At 49.9% G+C, this 24,487-nt stretch overlaps 1 protein-coding gene across 1 annotated transcript in view; it reads left to right on the forward strand.

Moving 5' to 3' along the window:
- LOC147120592 (protein mono-ADP-ribosyltransferase PARP14-like) overlaps window positions 1-24,487 on the forward strand; it is a 213,375-nt gene continuing 188,888 nt past the window's right edge. Inside the window, exon 1 of the mRNA XM_085986722.1 lies at window positions 1-258. Within this exon, the coding sequence (XP_085842848.1) occupies window positions 90-258 (169 nt within the window). The 5' untranslated portion in view covers window positions 1-89. The remainder of the gene's footprint in view (window positions 259-24,487) is intronic.

Below are 24,487 nucleotides of genomic sequence, written 5' to 3' on the forward strand. Positions count from 1 at the left end.
CACTCACCCTCCCAAAAAACTGAGCTCATTCCGAGGAGTCGACAGGAGTCGAGGCTGAAACTTGGTTCTCCGATGAGGAAAGCCAAGGGATGGCTGGATTTCCCGTGTTAGTCGAAGGGCTGCTTGTCGACCTGGACTCAGTCAAAAGTAAACTAGCCATTTACTTTCAAAGCAAAAGGAAATCTGGCGGAGGAGAGTGTGAGATTACAGCACACCAGGATCAGAGGAAATTCCTGGTGTATTTTAAAAATGAACAAGGTAAGAATTGATCTTGATAAAGACATTTAGACCCGCATCGGGTTTGTACTGGTGTATAAAATATGGACACAGTGTTTCCCAGTAATAAACTCTTGGCCATTTGATAAACTTGTGGTTATGCTGAAGTATTTTGAGTGCAATTTAATGATGCGCTACTGGTCTGAGAGCACACGTTAAGGCAACTTTTGATATCTGGGGAGTATCATTATTATTAACTGTTGCTTTCAGCAATTTAATTAGACACCATTGGCTCATCACTGCCTTGGTTTTTGAGGGCAAATACCCCGATCAAACACTGAGTGAATCGGCGCTGGAATCTTGTAACTCCCTTCGAGCCCAACTCTCGGCTGGGAGAGCATGATCAGGGAATTTACCCTTTAATGTTATATTCAGTGTAAATGTTCCCGGGCATCCACTGAAACCAGTCATCACCACCGCTGGGGTATTTAATTTGAACCATTCATGTACAGAGAAGAACAAATGCATTGATCCCAGGCTCCCACTGGGAATTTACACTTGAAAACAGGGCAAAGTCTGCTTACTTTGAGTGAGTAATCATTCAGGGTATTTGTTCCTGTTGAATCCGTGAATCTTAAAGTATGGTGTTTTTCAATAACTAGATGGAGGCTGTAAATTAACAATCAACAGGTGTTTACTGGAGGAGGGTAGTCTAAAGACTAACAGTACAGATGCCTGCTCAAGGCTTATATACAGGTATGGTCACTGCCGGTACTACAGTATACAGGAGCTGTAAAAGTAGTTCTCTCTTAAAGGTACATACACTACAATTCCCATCCTATGTTTTGGTTCTATTTGTATCTTTTATGGTTTTTCTGTTCTCCAACTGTCTTATTAATGTAGTGGAGGAATGGGAGCAGGAAGTTACCTCGGGGGAGAAATTCATTATAGCTCCGTTTGGGGCGCTAACTGTTAAAAGTTCAGAAAATTAGTGCCAGGCGATAATGTTTCCCCTCTTTTAAAAAATTTGGTTTTGCGCTCCACTTCATTCCTGGAATGCAACAGGCAGCAGGCAGGGTGGTAAGGGAAGGTCCATCGCTGCAGGCTCTGCAAGAGGAAAACTTACCTGGTCCCCATGGCAGCCGCGATCCGGCACGATCAACCTGATGCGCTGCAGCAGAGTGCCGGGCTGATCGATGGGCGGTGCTGAAAAAAAAAGCAAAGCAGTAAACTCTCGTTTAAACAGCACCTATCCGGAAATCTCTAATAACCGGCAAAATTCAGGAGTAGGTTCAGGAACCCAAAGGTAAGTTTTACTGTATATTTGTGGCTGTGTAACCGGGGTTCTCGTACCTTTTGCTGTGTAACAGTGGCTCCTGCACCTCTGGTTGTGTAACCGGGTCCCATGTACCTGTGGCCGTGTAACCGGGAGACCTGCACATGTGGCTGTGTAACAGGGACTCCTGGATCTGTGGCCATGTAACCGCAAGCGCAAGGCATTCCTGATCTGGAAACAGCAACATAACTCGAGAGCAAGAAAGCAGCTCTACAGAAGCCTGAAGGCCGAGGTCCAACAAAAAACTTGTGACCTAAAGAACAGATGGTGGGTGGAGAAAGCGCAGGAGATCCAGCAGCTAGCTGACAACCACGACATGCGTGGATTCTTTAGCGCAGTCAAGACCACCTACGGCCCAAGCACCCAAGGCCCTACCCCACTGCGGGCCAAGAACGGAGAGGTACTCATCAGGGACAGAGAGGCAGTCAGTACCCACTGGAAGGAGCACTTCGAAGATCTCCTTAACCACGACTCTGTCTTCGACACGAGTGTCCTCAACTCCATCCCACAGCATGCTACCCGCCACCATCTCAGCAGAACCCCAGCCCGGCATGAGTTGAAAAGGCCATCCGACAACTGAAGAAGAACAAGGCCTCAGGAGCAGATGGAATCCCTGCCGAGGCACTAAAGCATGGCAGAGAAGCACTACTGGCGCAAATTCATGAACTCATTTCTCTTATCTGGAAGGAGGAGAACGTGTCAGGGGATCTCAGAGATGCCGTAATTGTGACCATCTTCGAGAAAGGTGACAAGTCCGATTGCGGTAATTACAGAGGAGTCTGTCAGCTATCTGCCACAGGGAAAGTCATCGCAAGAATCCTCCTCAATCGCTTTCTCCCAGTGGCCGAAGAGCTCCTCCCACAGTCACAATGCGGATTCCACCCACTAGGGGGCACAATGGACATGATCTTCACCGCACGTCAATTACAAGAGAAATGCAGGGAACAGCACCAACCGCTGTAACATGGCCTTCTTTGATCTCACAAAGGCCTTCGATACTGTCAACCATGAGGGATTATGGAGTGTCCTCCTCAAATTCGGCTGCCCTCAAAAGTTTGTCACTATCCTCCGCCTGCTTCACGACAACATGCAAGCCGTGATCCTGACAAACGGTTACACCACAGACCCAACTCACGTACGAACCGGGGTCAAGCAAGGCTGTGTCATCGCACCAACGCTCTTCTCGATCTTCCTTGCTGCAATGCTCCATCTCACCCTCAGTAAGCTCCCCACTGGAGTGGAGCTAATTTACAGAACAAACGGGAAACTGTTCAACCTCCGTCACCTCCAGTCCAGATCCAAGGTCACCCCATCCTCTGTCGTCGAATTACAGTATGCAGACGACGCTTGTGTCTGCGCTCACTCGGAGGTCGAACTCCAAACTGTGGTGTATGTGCCTTTAAGAGCAATTGTGGTGTATGTGCCTTTAAGAGCCCCAGGTGTGCGTAATGCCGGTAATTGCCACTTGGGCTATATAAGCCTGTGTATTGTGTATATCCTTTAGAACCCCCCCCCCAGACTTGCTTAGTAAATACCTATGAACCAACTCCTGTCTTCAGTGTCTTTATCTACACACGGACACTACAGTGGCGACGAAGTGGAAACGGACTTACCTGCAATTCGGCAGCACCTCAAGGACATCGATTCCTCCAGTGTCCAGAAGACTCAAGGAAGTAATAGAAACTGTGGTTTCACCAGCTGGCCAAGCTGGTGGCAGGTACTGCGCTAATCCTTCCTGGGCGTCAGGCTGGGGCTCCAGCGTCGGGCTCTACAGCTGAGACAGGCAGCGAAATCGGAGGCAAGCAATAACGGATTGGGAGGGTGCACTCGGGAGACGGCCGGCGCGGCAAGCAGGTCAACGTTTAGACCTCCGTCGGGAACGAGTCTCCAACAGTGAATAAACGGAAACCACAGTAAAACAGCATTGTTATCAGTAGCAGCGGCGGGAAAGCGCAGGAAGCGCCATATCGTTGCTACAGAGAAAAAAAAAGCACGGGAAGCGCCATATCTTTTTTGAAATGCCTAAGTCTGGCAATATTGATGCTTTTGATAACGAAACAGAGCCTAACTTTGGCAATATTGATGTTTTTGATAACAAGATAGAGGATTGGACCACATATGTAGAAAGAGTGGAGGTGTTTTGCACCGCAAATGGAATAGAAGATGAAAAAAAAGCTTCAGTGCTTCTGGATCTAATGGGCGCAGAAACATACAAGCTGTTACTCAACTTAATCACTCCAGCCGAACCGATGGACAAGAATTTTGAGGAGATTGTTGATACCCTACACTGCCAATTCGAGGCAGGACTGGCAGATTCTCTGCAAGACAAATTCATCTGCGATCCCCTAAGTGTAGAAACACAAAAAAAGGTATCTTCTGGAAAAGATTTAACACTGGACAAGGCTTTCAGTGCAATAGGAGCAGCAAAGATACAGCAAAGGCCACAGGACTTCGGCACCCATGAAATGACACGGGGTTTCGAGAGATGTTATCGCTGCGGCAGATCCAACCATGACCAGAGGGATTGCTGGTTCAAAGAAAAAGCATGCAGGCGATGCGGAAAGATGGGACACATTCCACGTGTATGCCGATCTGAAAATTAAAAATCCACTAACGGGAAAAGAATCAATAAGGAAAAGCACAGAAAGGTACAAATGATGACGGACAGTAGCTCCAAAGACCAGAAGAGCGATAGCGACTCCGGGAACAAGAGACTAAGCTCTCTCAAATTACATAATGTAATTGCCAATGAAGATTACCAGACCATTTGGGTTACCCTCATAATAGCAGGGTCTCCAGTTAAAATGGAGCTAGATACGGGATCAGCTCTAACCGTAATAAATCGACGAGATTACGAGAGGCTATTTTCGCATATACCTCTAAAAGTCACATCCATTATCTTAAAAACATATACGGGGCAGAAAGTATACTCCAAAGGAAAAATAAAGGTGCCTGTGGTATACAACGGCAAAGAAATACAGAAGTTGTATTTATACATTCTACAAGATGGTGGTCCACCGTTGTTGGGACGTGAATGGATAAGGAAGATACGTTTAGACTGGCACTCCATTCAGGCACTGGCGGTGACCAGTAAGGAAAAAAACAATGATGACATCGTACCTGAACGATTAAAAGACATCTTGGCCAACGCCAAAGAAGTGTTTCAAGAGAAACTAGGAACCTTGAAAGGCAACACCGCCTCAATAAAAGTGGAAGATGCAGCAATTCCAAAATTTTTTAAGGCAAGACCGGTGCCATACGCAATACGTCCGGCAGTCGAGGCAGAGCTGGAGAATTTGGAAAAGGCAGGCGTATTATCCAAAATAGATTGGAGCGAATGGGCAACACCCATCGTTCCAGTCATGAAAAAAGCATTGAAAAATAACTCTGAGGAACAGAGAAAAATTCGCATCTGTGGGGACTTTAAGGTGACTGTAAACCCGGTCCTTCACACGGTACAGTATCCTCTTCCGAGGATAGAAGATATTTTCGCCTCACTATCCGGAGGAAAACGTTTCACAAAAATTGACTTGGCACAGGCATATCTACAGATGGAGGTTGAGGAGACCTCTAAAAAGTATCTCACAATAAACACACACAAAGGCCTGTACCAGTACAATCGACTGGTTTTTGGAGTAGCATCAGCTCCAGCTATCTGGCAAAGAGCTATGGAGCAAGTCCTGCAAGGGATTCCGGGGACTCAGTGTTACCTAGACGACATCCTTATAACAGGAGAAAACGACAACAAGCACCTTGCCAATTTGGAGCAGGTGCTCACTAGACTGAAAGAACAGGGCCTGCGAGCAAATCGCCCCAAGTGCGAATTTTTCCAAAATCAGATATCATATTGTGGCCACATAATTAATAAGGAAGGGTTGCATAAGTCACCTGAAAAAATTGAAGCAGTTATAAAAGCCCCAGCACCTGAAAATGTTTCACAATTGAGGTCATTCCTGGGATTAATAAATTACTATCATAAATTTTTACCGAACTTATCAACTATTCTACACCCTCTTAATGATCTTCTACACACAGGAGTGATTTGGAAATGGAACGAAGACTGTAAACGTGCCTTCCATAAATGTAAAGACTTAATCACATCCGAGAAAGTTTTGGCTCATTACAACCCATCACTACCAATCAGACTGGCGTGCGATGCATCCCCTTATGGCATAGGAGCGGTATTGTCCCATAGATTCCCTGATGGCTCGGAACGGCCGATAGCTTTTGCGTCACGCTCATTGAACTCAGCTGAGCGTAACTATTCCCAGATAGACAGGGAAGCACTCAGCCTGGTATGGGGAGTGAAGAAATTCAACCATTACCTACACGGACAAAAATTTACCTTGCTGACTGACCATCAACCCCTCATCTCCATATTCAACCCTAAGAAAGGTGTCCCCATTATGACGGCACAAAGACTACAGAGGTGGTCCCTTTTTCTAGGGGCACACCAATACAACATTGAATACAAAGGGTCAAAACAGCATGGGAATGCTGACGGTTTATCGCGCCTGCCGTTGCCAACGATAGAAGAGGCACCTACAGTAGACCCAGTAGAGATATTCCACTCTACCATAGTGGAATGTCTACCGGTGACAAATTCTGCCATTGAAAGGGAGACCAGAAATGACCCTACTCTCTCACGGGTCTACGATTTAACAATGAAGGGATGGCCAGCACATGGCGAACCACTGTTGCCAGCATTCTCGCAAAGAAGAGAACAGCTGTCAGTGTGCCGAGGAACCTTGATGTGTGGATCCAGAGTGGTGATTCCACCCAAACTCCAGGATAAAGTGCTAAAGGAGCTTCACGAGGGGCATCTGGGTGGAGTGAAAATGAAGAACCTAGCTAGGGCATTTGTATGGTGGCCAGGTATCGATGGAGACATCGAAGACATGACCAAGAGCTGCCTAGGATGCCAGAAGGTCCAAAATGCTCCGCCACAGGCCCCTCTACATCCATGGGAGTGGCCCTCATCTCCCTGGCAAAGGGTGCACATCGACTTTGCTGGTCCATTTATGGACTCAATGTTCTTAATCGCGGTTGATGCACACTCCAAGTGGCCGGAGGTAATAAAGATGTCCTCCACCACCATGGAAAAAACCATCACAGTATTAAGGACCATATTTGCCAGGAATGGGCTGCCGGAACAGATATGTTCTGATAATGGACCGCAATTTGTGTCCGAAGAATTCAGAAAGTTCTTAAAGAACAATGGGGTAAAGCACTACACGTCTGCCCCATACCATCCCGCCACCAATGGATTGGCTGAAAGGTTTGTCCAGACCTTTAAGAAGGCCATAAAGGCCATGGGTAATGAAGACATAAAACTTCAGCACAAGGTGGATAACTACTTATTTGCATATAGGAATGCAACACATATGGTTACAAACCAAACTCCCGCCATGATGTTCTACAATAGAAACCTAAGATGCCGGCTGGATTTGGTCAAGCCCAACATCCGAAGGGATGTGGAGAACCGGCAGTTTCAGGGCATGAATGAAAGGCCAACTAGGGCCTTGCAGATAGGCCAACCGGTTTTGGCCCGGGACTACCGTACCGAGAAATGGCAGCCTAGAACTATCTGCACACGACTAGGACCACTGATGTATACCGTGGACATCGGAGAAAGCATAATAAGGCGCCATGCTGACCAAATCATCAAGTCATCCGAAAAGGGACAACCTACACCACCACGCTATACATCTAACGATGAAGTAGAGATACCCATATCTACCTCCGATCCGGTGATACTGGAACCCGATGAACCCGACACTGGCCTTCAAGCCAAATCAGCCTTGCCAGAAGAACCTACTACACCACCAGAAACTACTACACCCCTGAGGCATTATCCGGACCGAGTCAGGAAGCCTCCTGAGAGACTAACTTATAATTAATTAATACAGCAATGTATATTATTTTGCATATAACATGTAATTAATAATTACTTAAAATATGATGTACTAGTTAGCTAGGAGGGGAGGAATTGTGGTGTATGTGCCTTTAAGAGCCCCAGGTGTGCGTAATGCCGGTAATTGCCACTTGGGCTATATAAGCCTGTGTATTGTGTATATCCTTTAGAACCCCCCCCCAGACTTGCTTAGTAAATACCTATGAACCAACTCCTGTCTTCAGTGTCTTTATCTACACACGGACACTACACAAACCATCATCAACACCCTCACCGAAGCGTATGAGAGCATGGGCCTTACACTAAACATCCGTAAGACAAAGGTCCTCTACCAACCTACCCCCGCCACACAGTGCTGCCCCCCGATTATCAAAATCCACGACACGGCCTTGGACAATGTGGACCACTTCCCATACCTCGGGAGCCTACTGTCAACAAGGGCAGACGTCGACGACGAAGTCCAACACCGCCTTCAGTGTGCCAGTGCAGCCTTCAGTCACCTGAGGAAGAGAGTGTTTGAAGACCAGGACCTCAAACCCGGTACTAAGCTCATGGTCTACAGAGCAGCAGTGATACCCGCCCTGCTGTATGCCTCAGAGACATGCACCATGTACAGCAGGCACCTCAAAGCACTGGAGAGGTACCACCAATGCTGCCTCCACAAGATCCTGCAAATCCATTGGCAGGATAGGCACACCAACATCAGTGTTCTCGCTCAGGCCAACATCCCCAGCATCGAAGCTTTGACCATGCTCAATCAGCTCCAATGGACGGGTCACATTGTCTGCATGCCCGATACGAGACTCCCAAAACAAGCGCTCTACTCGGAGCTCCGGCACGGCAAGAGAGCTCCAGGTGGGCAGAGGAAACACTTCAAGGACACCCTCAAAGACTCCTTGAAAAAGTGTAACATCCCCACCGACACCTGGGAATCCCAGGCCCAAGACCGCACAAAGTGGAGGAGAAGCATCCGGGAAGGCGCCGAACACCTCGAGTCTCTTCGCCGGGAGCAAGTGGAAGCCAAGCGCAGGCAGCACAAGGAGCGCACGTCAACCCAAGCCTCCCACCCACCCACCCCTTCAAGCAGCTGTGGCTGTGTAACGGGGCTCCAGTGCTTGCGGCCGTGTAACCGTGGCCCCTGCACAATTGACCGTGTAACCGTGGCTCCTGCACAAGTGGCCGTGTAACCGCGGCTCCTGTACCTGTGGTCGTGTAACCGGGGCTCCTGTACCTGTGGCCATGTAACCGCGGCTCCTGTACCTGTGGCCGTGTAACCGCGGCTCCTGTACCTGTGGCCGTGTAACCGCGGCTCCTGTACCTGTGGCCGTGTAACCGCGGCTCCTGTACCTGTGGCTGTGTAACCACGGCTCCTGTACCTGTGGCCGTGTAACCGGGGCTCCTGTACCTGTGGCCGTGTAACCGCGGCTCCTGTACCTGTGGCCGTGTAACCGCGACTCCTGTACCTGTGGCCGTGTAACCGTGGCTCCTGTACCTGTGGCTGTGTAACCGCAGCTCCTGTACCTGTGGCCATGTAACCAGGGCTCCTGCACCTGTGGCTGTGTAACCGCGGCTCCTGTACCTGTGGCCGTGTAACCACGGCTCCTGTACCTGTGGCCGTGTAACTGGGGCTCCTGTACCTGTGGCCGTGTAACCACGGCTCCTGCACCTGTGGCTGTGTAACCGCAGCTCCTGTACCTGTGGCCGTGTAACCGTGGCTCCTGTACCTGTGGCCGTGTAACCGCGGCTCCTGTACCTGTGGCTGTGTAACCGGGGCTCCTGTACCTGTGGCCGTGTAACCGCGGCTCCTGTACCTGTGGCTGTGTAACCGGGGCTCCTGTACCTGTGGCCGTGTAACCGCGGCTCCTGTACCTGTGGCTGTGTAACCGGGGCTCCTGCACCTGTGGCTGTGTAACTGGGGCTCCTGTACCTGTGGCCGTGTAACTGTGGCTCCTGTACCTGTGGCCGTGTAACCACGGCTCCTGTACCTGTGGCTGTGTAACTGGGGCTCCTGTACCTGTGGCCGTGTAACCGGGGCTCCTGTACCTGTGGCCGTGTAACCGTGGCTCCTGTACCTGTGGCTGTGTAACCGCGGCTCCTGTACCTGTGGCCGTGTAACCGCGGCTCCTGTACCTGTGGCCGTGTAACCGTGGCTCCTGTACCTGTGGCCGTGTAACCGCGGCTCCTGTACCTGTGGCTGTGTAACCGGGGCTCCTGTACCTGTGGCCGTGTAACCGCGGCTCCTGTACCTGTGGCCGTGTAACCGCGACTCCTGTACCTGTGGCCGTGTAACCGTGGCTCCTGTACCTGTGGCTGTGTAACCGCAGCTCCTGTACCTGTGGCCATGTAACCAGGGCTCCTACACCTGTGGCTGTGTAACCGCGGCTCCTGTACCTGTGGCCGTGTAACCACGGCTCCTGTACCTGTGGCCGTGTAACTGGGGCTCCTGTACCTGTGGCCGTGTAACTGGGGCTCCTGTACCTGTGGCCGTGTAACCACGGCTCCTGCACCTGTGGCCATGTAACCACGGCTCCTGTACCTGTGGCCGTGTAACCACGGCTCCTGTACCTGTGGCCATGTAACCGTGGCTCCTGTACCTGTGGCCATGTAACCAGGGCTCCTGCACCTGTGGCTGTGTAAGGTGGCTCTCGTATCTTGGTAGGTATACCTCTCCATTATCCAGAATTTTTAATCAACCGGCACCATCCCAGTCCCGAAGGTGCCGGATACAAAAGAGTTCACTGTATCAGATTTTTTTTCACCTACCTCGGCCACCTCGCCTTTAAGTCTCACCACCGAAACGCCCGGCCTGCCGATGAACGCCTCCTGCAGCTGTCGCTGTCATCGCCCAGCGATGCTGCAGGGGGCGGAAATGAATTTTGGGTCGGGGGCGCTACCAGACCAATGCGCAGCAGGATGATGTCACGATCTCTGGGTGCAGGTGTTCGTGGCGAGAGGGGTTACCGCCGCCGCATACCGCCAGGTGAATTTCACGGGCAGCGGTAACATTGGCACGCCAGAGCGGTAAGTCCTTAGCGCCCTGTTATTGCCCTCCAGAGGTGCTAACAGGAGATGCTAAGGCAATGAATTTCTAGCCCAAATAGACATAGAGTAAGTGAATATTTCCTCTGGTAGGGGAATCGAGAACAAGAGGGCATAATAAAATCCACGTGAAACAGCGATTTACTTGTATTTCTTGCAATCTAGTATACTGTATTTGCTGCTCACGATGGGGTCTCCTCTACATTGGGGAGACCAAATGCAGATTGGGTGACCGCTTTGCAGAACACCTCCGTTCAGTCCGTAAGGGTGACCCCGAGCTTCCGGTCGCTTGTCACTTTAATTCTCCGCTCCACTCCCACTCTGACCTTCCCATCCTCAGCCTCTGACACTGTTCCAACGAAGTGCAACGTAAGCTCGAGGAACAGCACCTCATCTTTCGATTAGGCACTTTACAGCCTTCTGGACTCAACATCGAGTTCAACAATTTCAGATCATAACCTCGGCCCCTATTTTTTTTTCATGGCAGCTGTTGATGAATCTGCCATTGCCATTTACACTTCATCTAGACTCATCTTTTGTTTCTTAACTTGTCCCATTACCATCTCCTTTTGCCTTGCACAATCATCCCTTTTGTCTTTTAATCTCTCCTGCCTTCCATCCTATCACAGACCTTCCCTTTTGTTCTTTCCGCCCCTCTCCCCTTTCCCTGCCCCACACTTGCTTAAAAATCTGTTACATCTCTAACTTTTTCCAGTTCTGACAAAGGGTCCTCGACCTGAAACGTTGACTCTGTTTCTCTCTCCACAGATACTACCTGACCTGCTGAGTATTTGCAGCATTTTCTGTTTCTATTTCCGATACCCTGCATCCACAGTATTTTGCTTTTGCTTTTTTACAACAAAAATATTAACTGTTCACCCTTGTGCAATCCCTTAGTGCCTATCATTACTGTGCCTTTGCCTACGCTAGTGCTCCTACAAAGTGTTGGCCCAGTGGCTGCAGCAGGGCTGGTGGAAGGCTGCTGAGTGTCCGTGCAGGAGACTTCAGATGGCCTTGCAGGACGCCCTCGACCAGCTCTGGGCCTGGAAGGCCCGGCTGTCGACTGCACCACCTCAGCATGGGCGGCAGCAGTCTGAGCTGGCTAGATGACAGGCAGCGACAAGGGTGATGTGCCTCAATGAATCCGAGACTCGACGTTAACGGAGCAAAGCAAGGCTTTTATTAACTAAGAAAGTAATACACAGTGGAGAAGTGTCTCCCATCCAAAGATCTGCTGCACTGTCTGTGAGACAGTGCAGCCTGCTTAAGTAGTGGCCAGGTATGGGCGGAGCCCTACACACAATACAGTACCGGAGGGGAAATGAAACTGAAACTAAACTAAACACAGAGAATACAGTGCCTGATGAACGGCATATTTCATCACAAAGGGCAATGGTGGAGTGCCAGTGGTGGGAGCAGGAATGCTGTCATCCTGAGAGAGAACAGCAGGTTCCTGCTCCACTGACCCACTGCCACTCTCCTGGGGCAGCACCTCTGCATCCTTAGCAATCTATTGGAGCACAGGTTGCTGGCCTGCTGCGACACCGTGAAAGCCCCAGTTGACGGTGGTAGACCCAGCCACGATGGCAGCAGTCAGAGCTTGCTTGGCATCAAGGTGAGACTGCATTAGAGCAGTCTGAGATTGGATGCCACCAAGCATAGACTGCATTACTGCACTAAGACTTTGCATCGCTTCTGCCTGTGCTGCAATGGAAGCTGCCAGATCGCCCATCACATGCGGCATCAGGTCTGGGTCTCCACGGTCTCTCTGAGAGTCTACCATCCTTTGCAGACTGGAAATGATTGTCTCCATGGTGTGTGCAGAGCCTTGTGCAATGTTAGAGGCAGACTCCTCCACGCTCTTTACCATTGCTGAGAGGCTCTCGGGCACCCTTGCCATTGCACCTATCATCTCCATGTGCATGCCCATCACCCTTCTTCAAAACGCCTCCCCATCGAGGTCCTCGTCTGAGTCCTGTGCAGCAGAACTCATGCGCGAACTCACCCTCCTGGGGAGCTGGCCCCCGAGCTACCCTTTCCCCCTGGCCTTGCTGCAGCCCACTCATCCCCGGTGCCTCACCCTGTGCAGATCCTGTTACTATACTCGCCTCTAAAGAACACGTCGTGCCAGTATCTGAGCTGGTGTCTACGAGTGAGACATGCAATGACACGGTGTGTTCTTCCTCCTCCTCTTCTCCCGCGCGCTCTCTACCGTGCCCTCAGGGACAGGCTGCTCAGGTGCTTGCTGATTATCTGAAATCCTAAAGGTACAAGAGTCGGGTTAAGGTGAGGGGAGGGGGGCGGGAAGGGAGAAATGCGTGCATACAGCATGATTAGCTGGAAAGTGCGAAACGCTTGTGGGGTGAGGGGGAAGTGGGATGTGAGAAGAAGGAGTAGGGATGAACATACCATTGTTGTCCCCAAGGGGGTCAACGTCGCTGGTGGCCATGGCGCCCGTACCTGGCACCCAATAACCAGCAGCACTCGATTCTCCAGCGCAGACAGTGGTTGGGTGTCGGCTTGTCCCCCGCCTGTGCGCTCCTGCTCCCTCCTGTTGTGAGCCACCTTGGCCTGCAAGAGAAAGGAGAGTGTGTGAGTGAGTGTGGAGCAATGTATTTGGGTGATGTGCCTGCCAGAGTTGAATAGCTGTCATTGTGTGCAAGGTGTGAGATATGGGTATGACTGTTGCTAGGTAGAGATTGTTGGTGGGTGAGTGTTGGGGGTGTGGTGCTTTGGGCAGTGTGTGAAGACTGGTTCTGTGAGGGTGCCAGTCAGTTCCTTCTGTAACCTCTAGATGGCACCTTCACTTGTTTGTTTTCCAGCCCTTTGTTAATTGTTCCTAGCTTCCTGTGTTAATGCTTAACGGCCTGTTAGCTGTTCATGGGTTGCACCTGGTTTTCTTGGTATATAAGTTCTATGGTTGTTTCACTCTTTGCTCAGTCCTAGCTGGGTAACCGGGGGGACTAGCCCTTGTTCTGTGGCTCCTGACTTTAACTAGTTGGTTGCCATAGTTCTCTCGAGCTTTGTATTTAAGATGTATTCTCGAGTTCTGTATTTAAGATGTAACTAACTTTGTGTTCTTGTTGTTCTTAGTCTTGATAAGGTGCTTGTCTGGACTGGTGTGTTGCCATGCTGGCGCTTGTCTTGAGCTCTTGAGAAGCCTGTTACCCCTGCGGCAGCCCCTCGTGATAGCTTGTCTCGAGTCATGTCTCGGCAAGCTGGCTGCGCTTGTGGTAAGCTTATCCCAGCTCACAATGGACAAGTATGATGCCTCATGGAAGCTGTCCTGAGTCCCTATTCTTGACTAGCTGTTTTGTAACTTGTCTCGAGTTCTATGTATATTGTTCGTGTGTCGAGTTCTATGTATTATCTGGTGTTTTGCTGTCTCGAGTTCTTACGTATGCTGTTGTGTTTTCTTGTATGAATCTAGTTATGTGTGAATCTAGTTAAGTAATGAATAAAGTACTGTTCCTTAAGATTGTATACCTGCCTCTAGCCTGGTTTCTGCACTTGGGTCCAGAACCTACCATGCCTGGCGAGCAGGGCCCCGTACTTACACGGCCCCGTGGCTCCCCAACCCTGACAGGTTCAGATGGTGGTATGTAGCATTTGTTGAAGCATTCACCCACCCTGACCACCCGAGTGAGGTTGTTAAATTTCTTCCTGCATTGTGTGTGGGTCCTGGGGACTAGAGTGCTGCCCGAGACATGCTGCGCTACCTCCCTCCACATGGTGTGGAAGAATTTCAGCGAGGGCCTCCTGCCGCTTGTCGGGGAGAGCACCACCCTCCGACTCTCCACAGCGAACACTAACGCCTCCAACAGTTCCCATGGATTGGAGGATAGCTAATGTAACCTCACTATTTAAAAAAGGTGGTAGAGAGAAAACGGGGAATTATAGCCCGACATCAGTAGTGGGGAAAATGCCAGAGTCCATTATAAAAGATGTAATAGCAGAGCACTTGGAAAACAGTGACAGGATTGGACAAAGTCAACATGGATTTACAAAAGGTAAATCATGCTTGACTAATCCACTGGAATTTTCTGAGGATGTAACTGGTAGAATAGATAAGGGAGAACCAGTGGATGTGGTGTATTTGGACTTTCAGAAGGCTTTCGATAAGGTCCCGCATAAGAGATTAGCGTGCAAAGTTAAAGCACATGGGATTGGGGGTAAGGTACTGACTTGGATAGAGAGCTGGTTGGCAGACAGGAAGCAAAGAGTTGGAATAAACGAGTCTTTTTCCAAGTGGCAGGCGGTGACTAGTGGGGTACCGCAGGGATCAGTGCTAGGACCCGAGTTATGCACAATATATATTAATGATCTAGACGAGGGAACTAGATGTAATATCTCCATGTTTGCAGACAACACAAAGCTGGGTGGGCGTGTGTGCTGTGAGGAGGATGCAGAGAAACTCCAGTATGATCTGGACAGGTTGGATGATTGGGCAGATGCAGAAGCAGCACAATATGGATAAATGCGAGGTTATCCACTTTGGTGGCAAAAACAGGAAGGCAGATTATTATCTGAACGGCAATAGATTGGGAAAAGAGGAAGTGCAACGAGACCTGGGTGTCCTTGTGCACCAGTCGCTGAAGGTAAGCATGCAGGTGCAGCAGGCGGTTAAGAAGGCAAATGGTATGTTGGCCTTCATAGCGAGAGGATTCGAGTACAGGAGCAAGGATGTCTTGCTGCAGTTGTACAGGGCCTTGGTGAGACCACACCTTGAGTATTGTGTGCAGTTTTGGTTGCCTTCTCTGAGGAAGGATGTTCTTGCCATGGAGGGAGTGCAGCGAAGATTCACCAGACTGATACCTGGGATGGCAGGAATGACATATGAAGAGAGATTGGGTCGATTGGGCTTATGCTTGCTGGAGTTTAGAAGAATGGGAGGGAATCTCATTGAAACTTATAAAATTCTAACAGGACTAGACAGACTAGATGTAGGAAGGATGTTCCCGATGGCGGGGGAGTCCAGAACCAGGGGTCACAGTCTAAGGATAAGGGTTAAGCCATTTAGGACTGAGATGAGGAGGAATTTCTTTACCCAGAGAGTGGTGAACCTGTGGGTGGAATTCTCTACCACAGAAGGCAGTGGAGGCCAATTCATTAAATATATTCAAGAATGAGTTAGATATATTTCTTAAGGTTAAAGGGATCAAGGGATATGGGGAGAAAGCAGGGACAGGGTACTGAATTTGGATTAACAACAGAAAATGCTGGAAAAACTCAGCAGGCCAGGCAACATCTGTGGAGAGAAATTAGAGTCGACGTTTTGGGTCAAAAACCTTTATCAAAACTAAAGAGGCACAGGGAATGAAATAGATTAAGAGGCCAGCCTGGGAGAGAAGAAAAGAGAAGAGGCATTAAGAGGTATTCAAAACGAGACGAGATGGTGATAGGACTAGTGGAGACAAAAGACAGCTCAGATTAGGTGTGAAATGCGCTGGCAGAATGGGAGACAGCTGCCATGTGGGAGAGAGAAACAAAAGGAAAGTGGGGGGGTGGGGAAACCAAAACAAAGGTGTGGATAAAACATATAAGTAAAAATGTAATAGGGGCCGAGGTTATGATCTGAAATTGTTGAACTCGATATTGAGTCCGGAAGGCTGCAAAGTGCCTAATCGGAAGATGAGGTGCTGTTCCTCGAGTTTACGTTGAGCTTCCGTGGAACAATGCAAGAGGCCAAGGATGGTGAGGTCCGAGTGGGAATGGAGCGGTGAATTAAAATGACAGGTGACCGGAAGCTCGGGGACCCCCTTACGGACTGAACGGAGGTGTTCCGCAAAGCGGTCACCCAATCTGCGTTTGGTCTCCCCAATGTAGAGGAGACCGCATCGTGAGCAGTGAATACAGTATATTAGATTGCAAGAAGTACAACTAAATCGCTGTTTCACCTGGAAGGGGTGTTTGGGGCCCTGGACAGTGGGAAGGGGGGAGGTATAAGGGCAGGTGTTACATCTCCTGCGCTTGCACGGGAAGGTGCCAGGCGAAGGGGAAGGGGTGCTGGAGGTGATAGAGGAGTGGACTAGGGTGTCTCGGAGGGAGCGGTCCCTATGGAATGCTGAAAGGGGAGGGGAGGGGAAGATGCGTTTGGTGGTGGGATCACTTTGGAGGTGGCGGAAATGGCGGAGGATGATCCGTTGAATGTGGAGGCTGGTGGGGTGAAAGGTGAGGACAAGGGGAACCCTATCGTGGTTCCGGGAGGGAGGGGCAGGGGTGAGGGCAGAAGTGCGGGAGATAGAACGGACATGGTCGAGGGCCGTGTCAACCACGGTCGAGGGGAATCCTCGGTTGAGGAAAAAGGAAGACACGTCGGAAGCACTGGTGTGGAAGGTGGCATCGTCGGAGCAGATGCGGCGGAGACGGAGAAACTGGGAGAATGGAATAGATTCCTTACAGGACTCTTTTGTCTCCACTAGTCCTATCACCATCTCGTCTCGTTTTGAATACCTCTTAATGTCTCTTCTCTTTTGTTCTCTCCCAGCCCAGCCTCTTAATCTATTTCATTCCCTGTGCCTCTTTAGTTTTGATAAAAGGTTTTGACCCGAAACGTCGACTCTAATTTCTCTCCACGGATGTTGCCTGGCCTGCTGAGTTTTTCCAGCATTTTCTGTTGTTATTTCGGATTTCCAGCATCTGCAGTATTTTGCTATCGTACTGAATTTGGATGATCAGCCATGATCTCATTAAATGGCGGAACAGGCTCGAGGGGCCGAATGGCCTAGTCCTGCTCCTATCTTCTATGTTTCAATGCTTGATTGCAGAATCTGCGGGTTCTCTCCTTGGGGCGTGGACCTGCCATGAGTACAGCTGCTTCAGTCATCCAGCTCCTTCTGCTTCTCATTGTCCTGTTGTTGCTTGCTGAGGCAGCTGCACAGCCAGCAATGTTGAAAATGTGGTTCTGCAGCATTAATGAACCTCCCCTTTAAGTACTGAAAAAAGCCTGTGGCAAGCATGACTTGCGATTAGACTGTAACTGATATTGGTCCACCCTTTGAGTGCAATGCCAATGAGCTTGGGCTTGAAGGCTTGATTTAGGGCTCCAATCACTTTTTTGAGCAGTGAGCACGAATTTTGCGTGAGTTTGGATGCCACCAAGCATTGACTGCATTACAGCACTAAGACGTTGTGTCGCTGCCGCCTGTGCTGCAATGGAAGCTGCCACATCGCCCATGACACACGTCATGAGGTCTGGATCTGCACGGTCTCTCTGGGAGTCCACAATCCTCTGCAGAGTGGAATTGATGGGCTCCATGATGTGTGCAGAGCTCTGTGCAATGTTGGAGGTGGACTCCTCCACGCTCCTTATCATTGCACCCTTGCCATTGTCCCTATCACCTCAGAGTGCATGGTCATCACCCTTCTTGTAAATGCCTCCCCATTGAAGCCCTCATCTGAGTCCTATGCAGCGGAACTCGCGTGTGTACTTGCCCTCTGGGGAGCTGGCTCCCAAGCTACCCTTTCCGTATGGCCTTGCTGCAGCCCACTCCTCCCCGGTGCATCACCCAGTGCAAACCCCTCTACTAAACTTGCCTCTAATGATCGCATAGTGCCAGTATCTGAGATGGCACCTGCGGGTGAGAGATGCAGTGACGTGGTGCTTTGCTCCTCTTCTTCTTCCTCACTCTCAGTGGGAGGTTCAGGGACAGGCTGATCATCTGGTTACTGATTCACTGAAAGCATAAAGGCAGAAGACTCATGTTAAGGTGAGGGCAGGGGGGTCAGGAAGGGAGCAAGGAATGCAGACAGTATCAAGAGCTGGAAATTGGGAAAGGCTTGTGGTGTGAGGTGGAAATGGGATGAGAGGAGAGGGGATCAACATACCGTTGTTGCCCCGCCGTGCACCACCTGCTGCCGAATGAGTCACAGCACTCGCTCCTCCAGGTCTGAGAGCTGCTGGACACGCGTATCACCCCCACCTGTTCTCTGCTGTTCCCTCCTATTGTGAGCCATCTTGGCCTGCAAGATAAATGAATGTGCGTGAGTCAGAGTCCAGCTACATGTTTGGGAGATATGCCTGCCGTAGTTGACTAACTGTGATTATAGGCAAGGCGTGAGATGCGGATGTGAGTTTAAGTAGGTACAGTTGCTTGGTGGGTGAGTGGTGGGGATGTGGTAGTTTGTACAGTGTGCACAGACTGAGGTTCAGATGCTGGTATGTAGGACCTGTTGAAGCATATACTCACCTTGACCACCCGAGTGAGGTCGTTGAATTTCTTCCGGCACTGTGCCTGGCTGCGTACGACCACACTACTGGCCGAGACCTCCTGGGCCACTTCCCTCCACATTGCCCTGAAGACCTGGGGCAATGGCCTCCTTCCAGTGTCCGGGAACAGCACTGCCCTTCTCTGCTCCACTCCCGCGACCAATGCCTCCAATGCCTTGTTTGTGAAACGACGAGCTCTCTCCCTGGAAGTGGGATCAGCCATCACAATCAGAGGATTGAGTTGTTTGCAGGTCGCCTTTGTAAAGTCTGTGGGTTGGTTAGTTAATTAATACACAGACTCCAAGAGTAACTTAAAACAGGACTTTACTATTCGAAGGTCAGGGCGAATCTGCCCAATAAATCCTGACACAGCACTTATATACCGGTGTGGTCACCGTCGGTATTACAGTATACAGAAGCCAACAAAGTAGTGCAACACCTAAAGTAGTTCTCTTAAAGGTGGACGGTTACATACAATAGTTCTCTTAAAGGTAGACAGGTACATACACTACAATCCTCCCTTTTTAGCTTACAACCTACTGATTCCCCATTAAACATACATTATAACATATATACAACTTTATGCCAGACAGTTCACAGATTCAGTCTCTCTGGAGGTTTCCGGACTCTGTCCGGATAACGCCTCGGTGGTGTCGTAACTCCCGGCGGGGTAGCAGGTGCTTCTGGCAAGGCCGATTCGGCTTGAAGGACAGTGTCAGGTTCATCTGATTCCAGTATTACCAGATCGGAGGTAGGTGTTCTGGGTATCTCTGTCTCAACATTAACCGTGTAAGGTGGTGGAGTAGGTTGGCCATTTGTGGCTGACCCTATGATCTGGTCAACATGGCGCCTTATTATACTGTCCCCAATGTCCACCGTATACATCAACGGCCCTAGCCTTTTTCCAATAGTTCCAGGCTGCCATTTCTCGGTACGGTAGTCCCGGGCCAAAACTTGTTGACCTATCTGAAAAGATCTAGTTGGCCTTTCATTCATGCCCTGGAATTGCCGGTTCTCTACGTCCCTTCTGACGTTTGGCTTAAGCAAATCCAGCCGGCATCTTAGTCGTCTATTAAAAAACATCATGGCGGGAGTTTGATTTGTGACCGCATGTGTTGCATTCCTGTATGCCAACAAGAAGCTATCCACCTTATGTTGTAAGTTAATGGCTTCATTACCCATGGCCTTTGTGGCCTTCTTGAAGGTCTGGACAAACCTTTCAGCCAATCCATTGGAGGCGGGATGGTATGGGGCTGACGTGTAGTGCTTAACCCCATTGCTCTTTAAGAATTTCTTGAATTCTTCGGACACAAATTGCGGTCCATTATCAGAACAGATCTGTTCCGGCAGCCCATTCCTAGCAAACATGGTCCTTAACACTGTGATGGTTTTTTCCGTGGTGGTGGTGGACATCTTTATTACCTCCGGCCACTTGGAGTGTGCATCCACCGCTATTAGAAACATTGAGTCCATAAATGGACCAGCAAAGTCGATGTGTACCCTTTGCCAAGGAGATGAGGGCCACTCCCATGGATGCAGAGGAGCCTGTGGTGGCGCGTTTTGGACCTTCTGGCATCCTAGACAGCTCTTAGTGATTTCTTCGATGTCCCCATCAATGCCTGGCCACCACACGAACGCTCTTGCTAGGTTCTTCATTTTCACTCCACCCAGATGTCCCTCGTGCAGCTCCTTTAACACCTTCTGTTGAAGTTTGGGTGGAATCACCACTCTAGATCCACACATCAGGGTTCCTCGACACACTGACAGCTGTTCTTTTCTCTGCGAAAATGCTGGCAGCGTTGGTTCGCCCTGTGCTGGCCATCCCTCCACCGTTAAATCATAGACTCGTGAGAGAGCCGGGTCATTTCTTGTTTCGTTTTCGATCATCGAATTTGTTACTGGTAGACATTCCACTATGGATGAGTGGAACAGCTCTCCCGGGTCCACTGTAGTCACTTCTTCTACTATCGGCAATGGCAAGCGCGATAACCCATCAGCATTTCCATGCTGTTTGGACCTTTTGTATTCGATGTCATATTGGTGTGCCCCAAGTAACACGGACCACCTCTGTAACCTTTGCGCTGTCATGGTGGAAACGGCCTTGTTAGGGTTGAATATGGATACCAACGGCTGGTGGTCTGTCAGTAATGTGAACTTCTTGCCCTGCAGGTAATGATTGAATTTCTTTACGCCCCACACAAGGCTGAGGGCCTCCCTATCTATTTGAGCATAATTTCGCTCCGCGGAGGTCAATGATCGGGACGCGAATGCCACTGGCCTTTCCGAGCCATTTGGTAACTTGTGTGAAAGTACTGCTCCAATTCCATAGGGGGAAGCATCACAAGCTAGACGAAGAGGTAACGTTGGGTTGAAATGAGCCAACACTTCTTCAGAGGTAATCAACGCCTTGCTTCTGCGAAAGGCCTTTTTACATTCCTCACTCCACTTCCATGGTACTTCTTTCCGCAACAGAGCATTCAGCGGATGCAGCACCGTGGATAGATTCAGCAGAAACTTGTGATAATAATTAATCAACCCCAAGAATGATCTTAACTGTGATACGTTTTCCGGAGCGGGGGCCTTCACGACAGCTTCTATCTTGTCAGGTGACTTGTGCAGCCCCTCTCGGTCAATGACATGACCGCAGTACGAGATCCGTTTTTGGAAGAACTCACATTTCTTGCGATTAACTCGAAGGCCATATTCCTTCAACCTAGTGAGCACCAGTTTCAAATTTGTGAGGTGTTCTTCCTCATCTTCTCCCGTAATCAGGATATCGTCTAAGTAACACTGCATGCTTGGAATTCCTTGTAATACCTGCTCCATGGCCCTCTGCCAAATTGCTGGAGCCGAAGCTACCCCAAAAACCAGTCTATTATAACGATACAAGCCTCTGTGTGTGTTGATGGTGAGGTACTGACGCAACTCTTCCTCGACTTCCATTTGTAAGTATGCCTGTGCCAGGTCTATCTTGGTGAAGTGTTTCCCTCCAGCCAACGAAGCAAAGATATCTTCAATCCGCGGAAGCGGGTATTGTACCGTGTGAAGCACCGGATTCACTGTGATCTTGAAGTCTCCGCAGATGCGGACCTTCCCCGGTCCCCCTGGCTTGTTACTTGGTGAAGACTTCATGACGGGAACAATGGGCGTGGCCCACTCACTCCAGTCCACTTTTGACAGTACCCCTGATCGTTCAAGTTCTTCCAGTTCTGCCTCCACAGCAGGTCGTATCGCGTAAGGTACCGATCTGGCTTTGAAAAATTTTGGGCTTGCATGTTCTGCAATCTTAACCTTTGCTTTAATTCCTCGCAGTGTTCCCAGTCCTTGCTGGAATACCTCTTTAGCTTCGTCTAATATTCTGGACAACCGTTCAGGTTTGACATCTTCCTTTCCGGAATCTACCGTCATGGTGTTTAGTGAATGCCAGTCTATCTTTATTTTCCTGATCCACTCCCGTCCCAGAAGTGGTGGACCTCCCTCAGGCAACACATACAGGTCCATCCTTTGGTGCTCTTTGTCCTTGTATCTCACCTTGACTTCTATCTTTCCGATGGGGTATACTTTGTGCCCCGTGTATGTCTTCAATACTAGTTCCGTATCCCGTAGGGGAATATGCTTGAATAACTTTTTATAATCATGCTTATTCATGACCGTCAACGCCGATCCGGTGTCCACTTCCATTTTCACTTGGACTTTTGCAATCTGTAGTGTGATCCAGATAGCTTGTCGGTCAGCTTCATTACTCACATTGTGAATTCTCAGACTATCCAGTTCCTTGCAGTTGGAGTGTGAGTCCGAATTCTGTTCTTCCGGACTCTTCCTAGTCACCTCATGTACCTTTCTGTACCTCTTTTGTGGTGACTCATTATTGTTGGTCTTCTTTCCTGACCGGCATACCTTAGCTATGTGACCGAGCTTGCCACATTTCCTACATTCCTGGTTTTTAAACCAGCATTGGTTCTGGTCGTGTGTTGTCTTCCCACAACGATAGCATTTCGTTGTACCCGAAGTAATTTGCTGCACCCTGAGTGCCGCTGCCTTTAGCTGCATTTCCGCCGTTCCTTTCGCTGCGGCTTCGTTCGATGCAGCAATAAGGACAGCCTTCTCAAGTGTAAGATTGTTCTCTTCGAGCAGTCGTTTTTGTGTTTCTTCCTTCGACATTCCGCACATGAATTTGTCTCGCAACGCCTCTGTCAGATTCCCTCCAAACTGGCAGTGTTTCGCTAGTCTACGCAGTTCGACCAAGTATTCTGCGTTGCTTTCGTCTTTCCTTTGCGTTCTCGCATAGAATTTGAATCGTTCCGCCAACATCAATGGTGTGGGGTTCAAGTGATCCTTCAGAACAGTCACAATATCATCGAAAGTCTGATCCGCCGGTTTAGCTGGTGCTAGTAGATGCTTCAAGAGCTCGTATGTCTTTGCGCCCATCGAGTTTAGCAAGGTTATAGCTTTGTCATCTTCTTCTATTTTATTGGCCTCACAATAGATCTCAATGCGTTCCACATACGTGGCCCAGTCTTCTACCTCGGAATTAAAATCGTTGATGTTACCACGCTTAGGCATCTTCCTCTCTTCCTGATAACACCACGAATTATTTCTTTAAATTTTCTTTTTTTTTCCAAGATGGCGGTTCCCGCGAAAATGGCGGTTTCCCGCACTTATCTTCTCTCCCCGCCCACTTCAATGGTGGTTTCCCGCTTCTGTCTTCTTCCCCGCCTAATGGCGGCTTCCCGCGTTTCTTCCCTGGCGGGAGGGGTACACTTCCCCACGGGCGACGGCCGCTGACTTTCAGGTTCACAGTCTGCGCGTCGGCTTCAGTGCTTTCCCTTTTCTCGGCAGGGCAACCGGCGCTGGGTACACCCCGTTGACGGCGAACAGTTTCAGCCGCTGGGCTGGCTCTCGCTCAGTTCCCCTTGCTCGGGCTCTGTCTCTCTCCCGCTCGCTCGGCTCTACCGGCGCTGGGTACACCCCGTTGACGGAGAACAGTTTCAGCCGCTGGACTGGCTCTCGCTCGGTCTCCCTTGTTCGGCTCTCAATCGCGCCTCCCAGCCCTCTCGCAGTCCGGTGCTTCCCTCCCCGGCTGCGGCTGAGTTTATCTCTTCCCGCGCCTACATTCCCGGTCGCAGCGCTTCGTGGCTTCGGTCGCTGCCCGGCCTTTTTCGCCGGTCGCGGTCTAGCTGTCTCACGACGCCGTTGCGTCCCCCAGCCTGTCTGTACCGCGGCTTCCTTGCTCCACGCTGCCCCAGTCTCAGCGCCTCTGGACCCGACTTCTGTCCGGCTCCTTTCCCCCTCGACCGTGGTCGAGTGCACCGCCCTTATCCTCCGGTTATTCTTTTTACTTTCCCTTACTCACAGTCACCGTGGCCGCCTTGCTTCTCGTGCTGATCGGCTCACTCCTCACCGTGGCAGAAGGGACAGTCAGTGCCTGTTGCTGATGGAAGTCTTTGTCTCTAAATTCTTCCTCCTTTCTAGTTCTGCAGCCTCGAGTTTTCTCCCAGCAGAACGACGAGGGCGGTTGCCTCTTCTCGACGCTCGTTAACTGCTTCGGAAGTATTGTTGCCGCAGGGTACGATCGGACTCGTCGCCACTGTAAAGTCTGTGGGTTGGCTAGTTAATTAATACACAGACTCCAAGAGTAACTTAAAACAGGACTTTACTATTCGAAGGTCAGGGCGAATCTGCCCAATAAATCCTGACACAGCACTTATATACCGGTGTGGTCACCGTCGGTATTACAGTATACAGAAGCCAACAAAGTAGTGCAACACCTAAA

Source organism: Somniosus microcephalus, chromosome 4, assembly GCF_052327205.1.
Source record: "Somniosus microcephalus isolate GS21.2 chromosome 4, FLI_Smic_1.0, whole genome shotgun sequence".
NCBI lineage: Eukaryota > Metazoa > Chordata > Chondrichthyes > Squaliformes > Somniosidae > Somniosus > Somniosus microcephalus.